Below are 11,256 nucleotides of genomic sequence, written 5' to 3'. Positions count from 1 at the left end.
TGGGACGAGGAGAAAATGCACACTGGAGAAGAGCACGGAGCATGCTGCAGGCAGGGTGGCCTGTGGAAATCCGCTGGAAGCTGCAGCCTCACGGTCGAGACAGCCTGTTTCAAATCCCATCCCTGCTTCTTGACAGTCGTGTAACGTGGAAGGCACCCCCACCCCCTTTTATTTTGCACACCGACAAGACCGTGGATAAAAATGACGGCCACCTCTCAGGACTGACCTGATAGTCACAGGGGCAAAACGTAATGCATCATCAGTGAGCAGGGATAATACTAGCCTAGGGTGGGTTGGGCTGACCCTGCAAAATGGGAGCATTGCCTACTTCTGACACGGTCGATATTTGCCTGGTAAGAGACTTTCTCCCACATCTTAACTCTTATTCTTTGAACAAATATTTGCCTCCTGCCTGCCAAACATTGTTCTAGGTACTAGGGCACACCAAACAAAAATCGCTGACCTTTGGGACTTGAATTCTAGTGGGGAAGACAGACAATATGGCAATGGAATGCTACGGAGTGAAATAAGGAAGGTTTGGGGTGCAGTAGTATTTTTAAGCAGGTGCAAGGATACACTTCCCTGAAGAGGTGGTATTTAAGACCTAAGGATTGTCAAGAAGTGAGATAGCTGAGAAAAAAAAGTGTTTCAGAGAAGGGGCAGACTAGGGCCCAAGGCAGGAGTGGAGACGGAGATGGCACCAGAGAGGCAGGTGTCGGCGAAGGCTAGATTGGCTGTGCAGGCCAGAGGACAGCCCTGAGCCGCCCCTCCTGAGGCTCCAGACAGTGCTTGGGGTTCCCGGCCTGTCAGAAGTTGGCTTAGGTCGCCCCCCACCCCCTAAACCTGGGGAAGGCTTCGTCGGTACTTAGGGTCGTCCGCTGCCTCCTCTGCAGCTGTGGGTCCTCTCAATGCCAGATTTCCACGAGACTGAACCCTCACAGCCCCGAGGCCCAGACTCAGATTAGCTTCTGACTTGGGACCTCCTCAGTTCCTGTCGTGAAGCCCGGCCAGAGAACTGCAATTTCAGTCTGAGTCTTCTCTCAACTCCCAAGGGATGGAAGAAACGGGTGGAACCATGCGGAGCGGGTGGCCCAGGCCAGTCTGTGTGGCGCTGTCCAGTGAAGGCTGCTTGGGTGCGCGGGAAAGGTCTCACCCTGTGCATAGCTGGGTGGCCTGCAGGAAGGCTGGGGTGATCCGAGAGGCTGCCCAACCGGGACCACCTCCACAGTGGAGAATCCCACTTCCCTTGTACAAGCCGGGCATTTTCCTTAACCAGAGCGCCCTCCAAAGAGACAATCCACCCCCCCCCCGCCATGGGACACTGTCCCCAGCCAAAGCGCAGCCGTATACGGGGCATCTTCCTGAATCAGAGCATCTTCCCCAGAGTCCGGAAATTCCCCCGGCCGAGCACCGGCGCAAGGGCATCCGCACTAACTGAGACGCCTCCCGCAAGGCAGCGCCGCCAACGAGGGCAGCCCTCCCCAGGGGGCGTTCATCCCTCCCGCTCAGGGCCGCCTTCGCGGTCAGGACAGGCGCGCCCCAGCCCCGCGGCACCCCCGGCCCGGAGCCGGGCCCTTCTCCCTCACCGGACGCAGCCGCAACTGGGGCACCCCTCCCACCCGTGCACAACCCCCTGCGCGGGCACCGCCCTAGCACGCAAGCCGGGGTCCGCCTTCTGCGAGGGCCGACGGAACCGATGTGTGTCCGGGGTGAGAGGTCAGGGGTCCTTCCGCACCCCCGGCCGGCCCGCCAGAGCGCCTACGCAGAGCGAAAGGGGACCGCGCGGGCAGGAGGGCCGCGCCGGGCCGGCGTCCGGAGCCGCGCCGACCCCGGAAGCCCGCTCCGCGCGGCCCCGCCCCCGCGGCCGCCGCCCGCCCCGGTTCCGGGCCCGCACCGGCCCGCGCCGCGGACGCCGCCGCCGGGCCGCAGTGCGCAGGCGCGGGGGCGCGCGCAGGCGCAGACGCGCGCGGCCGGCCCCGCCCCGCCCCGGGCCGCGAGGGGCGGGCGGGGCGATGGCGCGCGGGAGGGGCGGGGCCACGCTGCGGGCCCGGGCCATGGCCGCCGCCGATGCCGAGGTGAGGAGCGGGCCGGCGGCGGGCGCGGGCGCGGCGGGGGCGGCGCGGGCCGGCGGGCCGGGCGCGGCGGGCGCGCGGGCAGGGGCGCGGGCGGGCGCGGGCCGCGCGGGCGGGCGCCTCCCCGCCGCCGCCGCCGCCGCCGCCGCGCCTCGGGCCGAGGCCGGGCCGAGGCGGCCGGGCGTCCGGGCCGCGCCGCGCGGGGCGCGCTTTGTGCGGGCGGGCGGGCGGCGCGGGGCGCGCGCGGGCGGCGCGGGGGCGCGGGGAGGGCCGCCGCCCGGCGCGCCGCGGCCCCGGGCCTCGGGCCGCGACCGGGAGCCCCGCGGGAGGGGCGGAGGACAAAAGGGAAAGTGGGGCGAGCCCGCCAAGTTGGCGGCGCGGGCGACGCGAAGCCGTGCGCTCCCGGCGCCGCTCCTGCGCCCGCTGACCTTTCACTTTGTTCCGGGGAGGATGGCTGGGTCTTGAAGGAAAAAGTTGGCCGGGCCGGCGCTCTTCTCCCCGGACAAAGCTGCCGGCTCCGTGGCTGTCAGGAGTACGGTCGCACGACTTCGGTGTGTTTCCAGGCAAACCGCTCCCGCGGGCTTTGGATGTAAAAAGTTGCCCTCCCTTTGTTAGTGTTTCTGGCCTCCCGTTTGCTCGCTCTCGAGAATAGTTTTCCCTGGCTCGTGGCAGCAGAGAAAGCAAACTCTAAGATGGGCCGCTAGGTTCCCGCAGAAGGGAGAAGCCGGCGGGAGGCGGTGTGCCTTGGGGAAAGGCAGGAACGGCGCTATCCGGGCTGACACGAGGGACCAGTTTGGAAGAAAGTGATGACCTAGCAGTTTTTCTGTGGAATTACTCCAGGTTTTCTGTGTGGTAAGAACCGCGGGGACTTGTAAAGATCAGGAAGCCAAGGTGTGTGAGGAGACTCTGTTACAGTGATCTGGTGTGTAGGACCTGTAGTTCTGTCCAGGTAATGCACAGTCTTTTAACGTTTCTTTATTTCTCTCTCGCATTTTTGGCGGGTGTGGAGGTAAGTAACCTGAGAACGTGCGAGAAAGTTCTTGAGTTCGACGTGAAGAGTGTCTGTTAGCACCTGCAGCACTCAGGAGTGTGTCAGGCTGAGCGAAACGGAAAAGGCGAATTAGATAGCCGCCAGTCGCTGGCAGGAGACAGGAGGAGCAGTGACCGCGGTACCACTTGAGCATCCTCTGGGTCCCAGGCACTGCAGGCCCTTAGGTGAGTCCTGTCCCGCTTTCTCTGCTCTGTGCAGTTGGTGCTGCCATTTCCTGTTTAACTGGCATGGGAAGCGAGGTTTGGGGCGATTGGGTGACTTGGCCCAGCCAGTTATCCAGTAAGCCCTTGTTTGGTGTCTGGCACATAGTAGGTTTTTAATTAATAATTGATGAACACGTTGGCCCAGACGTCACTGATTCCACAGGCAGCCTTGACTAGAGGGCTTGCCTGAGCCAGTGGCAGTGACAAGCCTGTGCTTCCTAAGCCCTTACCTGTGTCCAGCCCTGCCTTAGCTGCCTGAATTCCCTCACTGAAGTCTGACAGTCATCTTTGAGGTGGGTACAGTTACATGCCCGTTGGCACAGTAGGGAACAGGCACGGTGAAGCCCCAGGGCACAGAGCTTGTGCAGAAGACGGATGCAGTGGTGGCTGCAGAGCCCCGTGGGCTGTGTCTGTGGTGGTCACTTTTAGCTGATGAAAGCTCGGCTTCGGTGGGTGGTCCTCAGTGCTTCTTGTGGAGGTGGGAGGGACGGCTGGACAGTGGCTAGGCATGGGGTCAGGTGTCGCCACTAACTCAGGGAAATGGGCACTGTGTCAGGGTTCTCTAACGGCCAGATGATTACGCCGGAAGGTGGGCATTTGGAATTTATCTGCCTGCATGCTTACTTTTTCTTTCCTCGACCTGGAAAAAGGCCACTTTTTCACACTGAAGAGAGGCCCCTCGTTTTGTGGATTTTGAAACGCGCTTTTGGAATTTGTCTTCCGTTCTGTGGATTATTGAGTGGGTGCTCCTTCGGTTTAGTGTGTGTTCAGGGTCACCTCAGGCTTTTGACCCAGCGAGATGCTGCCTTTCAGCAGGAGGGCCTTCCCAGGAAATTCCTCTGCGTTTCTAGCAGGGTGGCTGCTGCGAGTCTCTTCTCTTGTGTTTTTTAAGAGAGACGCACACGTGCATGGTTGAAAGTCAGGTAGTGCCTGAAGGTGGCAAAGAAGCTGCGTCCCCTCTCGAGGCAGCGGCCCCTCGACTCTCCGCGGCATTTACCTTATGGGGCTTCCCTGGTGGCTCAGCTGGTGAACAGTCTGCCTGCAGTGTAGGAGGCTTGGGTTCAGTCCCTGGGTTGGGAAGATCCTCTGGAGAAGGAAATGGCCACCCATTCCCTGGCCTGGAGAATTCTGGTTCGCAGAGTCGACAGGACTGAGCGGCTTTCACTTTCACTTTGTGTTACTAAGCAATACGCTTGTGTTGCCTTATCTTTTTTCACCAGTTTTATGGGTAATCTGCTGGCTCCCGCAGAGCTTTCAGTTTTCTTGTACTCTCTCTGGTTTGGGTAACGCACAGTTGTGGTTAAATCCCTGTCAGGATCTTCGGGTGGTTGTTGTGCTGAGCTGGACGGTGGACCGCACACAATTCGATCTCTTTCCTTGTACAGACATTTTTATTTCCTTGGAGTTAATGATCGCTTGACTTTTCATTTGCCTGATTCCCTAGGTGTGTAGTGTGTCCAGCTGTGGTTCAGTCTGCGTTTCCTTTCATTCTGTAAAGTGCTCCTTAATTTAACCTGTTACCCCTCAGCCTTGTCGGCTCAGCAGCCCTCGCCACAGCGCTCCAGCCCAGCCGAGGGCCTTGTTTCCGGGCCTGCACTCCCCGCCGCCGCCGCCGCCCTGGGGCTCTGCCCGCCCCTTGCCTCTGGCGCTCCCTGTGCGCCTACGTGTTTGAGGCGGTGAGCAGTCTGCAGGAGCTTCCCAGTAAGCAGTTGCTGGGACCAAGACTTTGGGACTTGCCTGTCTGAAAGTGCTTCCATTCTGCCGCCGCACTTAAAAAGTCAGTCTGGCTGGGCTTGGCGTCTCAGTATCTCATAGTCTTTGTTGTTGCCGTTGAGAACTCTGTAGTTTGATTCTTTTCTTGGCTGCACTGTATGGCTTGTGGGATTTTAGTTCCCCAACCAGGAATTGAACCCAAGTCCTCCACAGTGAGAGCATGCAGTCCTGACTGCCGGGGAACGCGCCAGCCTGATTCTTAATTGTTCGTAAGCATATTCCCACATCAAACCTTCAGGATCCTTGTGTCCTTGATCTTCCTCGTTTTCATGAAATGCCTTCGTTGTAGTGCGTTTTCATTCACCCTGCAGAGCACTCAGTAGGCCTGGGGTCTGGGGACCGAGGTCCTTGAGTTTACGGGAGTTTTTGTGTTACGTGTTTGGGGTAGTCCTCTACCAGCTCTGTTTCCAGTTTCTTTGAACGTTGGACTTCCTGTACTTCATATTCTAGTTTTTAAAATGTTTTCATCATCTCTTGATCTTTTTGTTCTTTTGGAGAGTCTTTTTGACAATTTTCCAGTTGTTAAGAATCTGTAACTGCTTTCATGTTATCGTGTTCTTTCCTGTTTTTTGTTCCTTTTTAAATACCTCCTGTTCTTGTTTTGTGTATACAGCATCTTTGCTTACGTCTTAATTTCGGTTTTTGAAACTACAGGTGAGATTCTGGAAGCTGAAGAGACTGCTTCCTGCGTGTCTTCTGTTTGCCGTGCCCGCCTCTTTGCGCCCGTGTGCCCTGGTTTCTTTCTTTCGTGCTGGAAACCCTCTCCCAGTCTCTGGTGCCCCTTGGCTGTTTATTCGTCCTGACGAATAAAACACTGAAAATGGAAACCTGAGTTACTGGGGGGCTTGTTTCCTTGTCGCTTTCACTGGAGGGTGGTGACTCGTGTTTCGTTGGCTCTTCTCCAAACGTTGCTGTCCTCTGGTTTGGTTTCCTCAGAGGGGAGCCTTCTGTCTGCCTGGTTGGATGGCTGCTGGAGCCAGATTAAGGGGCAGGGAGGCAGGGAGGGGCTCCCTTTGCCTGACGCCCCTGCTTTTCCCTGCTTGTGCCGCTCGCCCCAAGTGTGGTGCCGTCTGGTGCCTGTGGCTGTGCAGAAGTGCTCGTCTGAGAGTGCGGAGGGGCTGCGGACTGTACTTGGAGCCTTGGGCCGCACCCCTTCTCAGACCCTTCCCACAGCTCCGCCGGCCAGCCTGCCCCTTGGCAGCGGGTCCCCCTCCTCTGCTCTGGGGAGTGGCTCCGGCTCCTTCTGCCTCCGTCCTCTTCCCAGCCATGTTCTGTGGAGCGGTTCCAAGTGTCTCCTAGGTGGGGTGCATGTTTCTCTTTCCTGTTCTTGTCTTTGGCTGGTCTTTGATAAGAGAAGGAGTGGGGAGTCTGTTCTGCATCCAGCAACCAGAAACATTTACAGTCAGTCTTGAGAAGTTCCGCCTGCACTACCAGCACCGCTGTCCTGCGGGAAGGGCTGCCCGCCTCGGGTCTTCTGTGCAGGTTGCGGCTCTGGGTCATCACAGAGGGTGGCACGGGCGGTGCACGTACCCCAGCCCCGAGGCCCAGAAGGACCTCTGTGGGTAGCTTGGCCGTCGGAGACCCTGCCGTGGTCGGCGCCGCATCAGGGCCAGAGCCCTGCTCCCTGCCTCTGCTTCCCGTTGTGCCCCAAAGCCGCTTTGTGTATTTGACCACGTTTTAATGGAGTTCGCCTTTTAGAATAATTTAGCTTATGGGAACCATAGTTTGGGCTCTCCTCTTTAGGAACGTTATGTCCTCTGCCTTTCGTTGGACTTTCCGCGTGTGATGGATGCCGCTGTCTCGGTGGGCGGGCGGTCTGGGTCCAGCTGGCCTTGCTCCCAGCGGACCACACAGGCAGTGGCGAGGGGGCCCAGTTGTTCCGGCTTCACAGGTGCGCTGCAGAGGGCATCAGCTCCGGAGCTGCCCACTTGCCGTCCCACTTTACTTAACTTCTGGTATTTTCCTTTATTAAAACAGAAACAAAAAACTCTTCAGTGGTTTTGGATCTTAAAGAACGAAAATTGAAGTGGTTCTTTTAACTCTTCGAAGGTGGCATTTCCTGTGTAAGTCACTTTGCCACTAACATAACTGTCAGCTGATATTTTGCTTTGGAACAGTTTTTGGACTGCTTTCTGCATCCCACTTTTAATGGATTTGTAAGTTCTGATCAGGGTGTGTTTAAAGTGCTGTTTCCAAGGGGTCTGTAGGCAGTGCTGAGCCATGAGGTGCTAGTCTAGGCACCGTGTAAGAGGATATGCAAGTTTATGAGGTTGGTGTCTGATTTCACGAAATTTAACAGTGTGATAGAGCAAATACCAAACAGGAAGTGAGCTGGAGTCAGTTGAGAGTACACAGGAAAAGGCCTGGCTGTGTGCTGCCTGCTGCAGGCAGACTCGGCTGGGAGAAGCTCCTTGAGCAAGACAAGCTCGCCTGAGGTCCTAAGGAGGTGAGATGTGAGATGGAAGGGCAAAGCTCGGCTGTACATCTCGGAAGGAAAAAAAAATAGGCATTTTAGAAAAGTTAGAAAAATACCGCTGTAACGGCAGAAAGCGAAGAGGAACTAAAGAGCTGCTTGATGAGGATGAAGGAGGAGAGTGAAAGAGCCGGCTTAAGGGCAAGCATTAAAAACACGAAGGCCGTGGCGTCCGGCCGCACTGCTTCGCGGCAGACAGAAGGGGAAAAGGTGGAAGCAGCGACAGATTCCCTCTCCTTGTGCTCAGAACCGTTGCGGATGGTGACTGCGGTCAGGAGACCAGAAGACGGCTGCTGCTTGGCAGGAGAGCTCTGACAGACCTCGACAGCGCGTTGAGAAGCAGAGACGTTACTCTGCCGACAAAGGTCGGTATAGTCAAGGCTCGGCCTTTCCTGTGGTCACGTACGGTGCTGAGAGCTGCGCTGTAGAGAAGGCAGAGTGCCAAAGAACTGATGCCTTTGAACTGTGGTGCTGGAGAAGACTCCCGAAAGTTCCTTGGACAGCAAGGAGATCAAACCAGTCAGTCTTAAGGGAAATCAGCCCTGAATGCTCGTTGAAAGGGCTGATGCTGATGCTGATGCTGAAGCTGAAGCTCCGGTATTTTGGTCATCCGATGCAGACAGCCATCCCATTGGAAAAGTCCCCGACGCTGGGAAAGATTGAGGGCTTCAGAGGGTGAGATGGCTGGATGACACCACTGGTGCAATGGTTGTGAGCTTGGGCAAACTTGAGGAGATGGTGAGGGGCAGGGAGGCCTGGCGCGCTGCAGTCCCTGGGGCCGCAGCACGTCTCACAGGACTGGGCGACTCAGCAGCAATAGCAGCTACGAGAGAAGCTGAGGCCTGGAAGCACGTGGGTGCCGGACGCTTGCCGTCTGTTTGCTTCTGGTCTGAGTGTGCGAGTTTGTGCCTCGAGCGGTGGTGATCCGTGAGTGTGTGTCGTGAGCACTTCCCTTTCACAGACCATCTCGTGGGCCTGTGTCGCTTAGCGTTTTCCGTAGCCAGGAGGTGCTTGTTCTGTAGACAGCCCAGCTTCCTTGGCTATGAGCTGGGTGGATCTGCAGCCTTTGTTCATGGTGATATTACTGGTCAGAAGGGGCGAGCGGCATGAGCTGAAGCTGGACAGGTGGGGGCTGGGCCACTGAGGGCCTTGTCACTGTGGCGGCATGTTGGTGGTCTCCAGAGTGCTGTAGACATCGGCGGGGGTTGTTTTAGGAATTCATGTTTAAAAAGATGGTCCTGGCTGCTGGCTGAAGAGTGGCTGGGTGGGAGCTGGAGGGAGCAGGGGCCAGTGAGCACGCTTGGCCCCGGGTGGGCGGAGTCCAGGCACGTGTGTTTGAGTTTGTTCTGAGTAGATGAGTTGGTTCCACGGTTCGATTCTAGAAGTATGGAGTGAGACACCCCCCTCTCCTGTCCCCGAGGCGCTCGGTCCTTCTCTTGGCGGGCCACCAGCGTTGCAGTTACTGTGTATGCGGACACGTGCACACGGCGGCACGTTAGCGCTTCTGTTGTGGACCTTCTTCCGACCTGCTCAGATGTAGACGTGGTGGTCAGACACACCCCATGTTCCTGTCCCCCGAGTCAGCTGTCGTCTCCTCATGAGCACCCCGAGTCCATCCTTAAGTATTTTTAAGCAGTTCTTAGCTGTACCTCATGTGTGACTCTTTCAGTTAGAGCAAGTATTCCTTCAGGCAGTAAACGCTCAGTCACTGATCGGGTTTCTTATTTCAAGTTGGGGACAAAACATGGCCTCTTCTTTACGCCTGTTCAGTCCAGTTCAGTCCAGTCGCTCAGTCGTGTCCGACTCTCTGCGACCCCATGAGTCGCAGCACGCCAGGCCTCCCTGTCCATCACCAACTCCCGGAGTTCACTCAGACTCACGTCCATCGAGTCGTTGATGCCATCCAGCCATCTCATCCTCTGTTGTCCCCTTCTCCTCCTGCCCCCAATCCCTCCCAGCATCAGAGTCTTTTCCAATGAGTCAGCTCTTCGCATGAGGTGGCCAAACTACTGGAGTTCCAGCTTTAGCATCATTCCTTCCAAAGAAATCCCAGGGCTGGTCTCCCTCAGGATGGACTGGTTGGATCTCCTTGCAGTGCAAGGGACTCTCAAGAGTCTTCTCCAACACCACAGTTCAAAAGCATCAATTCTTCGGCTCTCAGCCTTCTTCACAGTCCAGCTCTCACATCCATACATGACCACAGGAAAAACCATAGCCTTGACTAGCCGGACCTTAGTTGGCAAAGTAATGTCTCTGCTTTTGAATATGCTATCTAGGTTGGTCATAACTTTCCTTCCAAGGAGTAAGCGTCTTTTAATTTCATGGCTGCAGTCATCATCTGCAGTGATTTTGGAGCCCCAAAAATAAAGTCTGCCACTGTTTCCACTGTTTCCCCATCTATCTGCCATGAAGTGATGGGACCGGATGCCATGATCTTCGTTTCCTGAATGTTGGGCTTTAAGCCAACTTTTTCACTCTCCTCTTTCACTTTCATCAAGAGGCTTTTTAGCTCCTCTTCACTTTCTGCCCTAAGGGTGGTGTCATCTGCATATCTGAGGTTATTGACATTTCTCCCGGCAGTCTTGATTCCAGCTTGTGCTTCCTCCAGCCCGGCGTTTCTCATGATGTCCTCTACGTGGAAGCTGAATAAGCAGGCTGACAGTATGCAGCCCTCTCCACTCCTTGTCCTTGGACCAGGGGTTGCACCCGCGTCCCCTCCTTCGGCAGGCGCTTTCTTAGGGTGGTCCTGGTCCCTGCATGCTTGGTGATTGTGCTGCTGAGATGCTTCTGGAATGTGCCTCTGTAAGCTTTTTCCTGCTGGGGCATGTCCTGTCCCTTACCTGGCGGGTGATGCCCCACTGCAGGGGTGAGCCGTGTTCTGTTCATGCACTGACCCGTTGTCCCCGTTCTTTGCTGTGGTGACCAGCACTGCCACGAACGGTTGTGAACACGTGTGTGTGTGGATGTGTGTGCTTGTTCTGGGTGTCTGTCGAGGAGCAGAATTGCTGGGTGTGGGGTCACTCTGGGTAGGAACCGCTCGCCTGTGCTACACAGCAGCTGTGGCACCGTCGTTGCTGTCAGCAGTGTGCCAGGCTCGCTGCTGCTCCACGTGCCTGCAGACACTTGCTGTTAACTGTCTCTGACCACGGCCACCCTGTTGGATTTGGTGGGGGTTCTCACGCTGCTGCTGGTTTGGGTTTCCCCGTTTGTGTTATCTTCCTCACAAAAATATCTGCAGAAATCCTTTGCCCATTTCAATTAGATTGTTTCCGTGGTGAGTGGTAAACATTTCCTATACACTAAAGACTATGGATACAAACCCCTTATTGATAAACGACTAGGAAACGCTTCCCTCCATTTTGTAGGTATCTTCTTGAAAAAGTGTGTATTTGTGGGTGCGCTGGGCCTTTGCTGCAGCTCATGGGCTTCCCCTGGTGTGAACGGGGCTCCTCTCTGGTGCACGCGTGGACTCTGCATCGCAGTGGCCTCTCTCATGGAGCACAGGCGGTGGGCACGTGGGCTCGGGAGTGTGGCTCCTGCGTTTAGCTCCCCGGGGCACGTGGACTCTTCCAGGACCGGGGGCCGAGCCCACGTGTTCTGTGTTGGCAGGCGGACCCCGACACTGGGCCAGCAGGGCATCCCCTTGAGAGGGCTGCTGGAGGTGCAGGTGGCTTAGCTGTTGTG

The 11,256-nt window shown here is 56.8% G+C and overlaps 1 protein-coding gene across 10 annotated transcripts in view; it reads left to right on the top strand.

Moving 5' to 3' along the window:
• Positions 1-2,036: 2,036 nt before the first annotated feature.
• The window catches only part of EHMT1 (euchromatic histone lysine methyltransferase 1), a 107,316-nt gene continuing 98,096 nt past the window's right edge, over positions 2,037-11,256 (top strand). For 6 of the 10 annotated variants that reach the window (XM_060413684.1, XM_060413683.1, XM_060413685.1 and 3 more), the window contains exon 1: positions 2,037-2,075. In XM_060413684.1, coding sequence (XP_060269667.1) covers positions 2,055-2,075 — 21 coding nt within the window. In that variant the 5' untranslated portion in view covers positions 2,037-2,054. Of the gene's footprint in view, positions 2,076-2,434; positions 2,624-2,781; positions 2,925-7,749; positions 7,938-7,976; positions 8,248-11,256 lie in introns of those variants that run through there. The other 4 variants (XM_060413687.1, XM_042245304.1, XM_060413688.1 and 1 more) reach the window with 4 other exon arrangements.

The sequence above is a fragment of the Ovis aries genome, chromosome 3, assembly GCF_016772045.2.
Source record: "Ovis aries strain OAR_USU_Benz2616 breed Rambouillet chromosome 3, ARS-UI_Ramb_v3.0, whole genome shotgun sequence".
In the NCBI taxonomy this organism is placed as follows: Eukaryota; Metazoa; Chordata; class Mammalia; order Artiodactyla; family Bovidae; genus Ovis; species Ovis aries.
The sequence above is the reverse complement of the archived record's forward strand: the minus strand, read 5'-3'. Positions and strand labels throughout refer to the sequence as shown.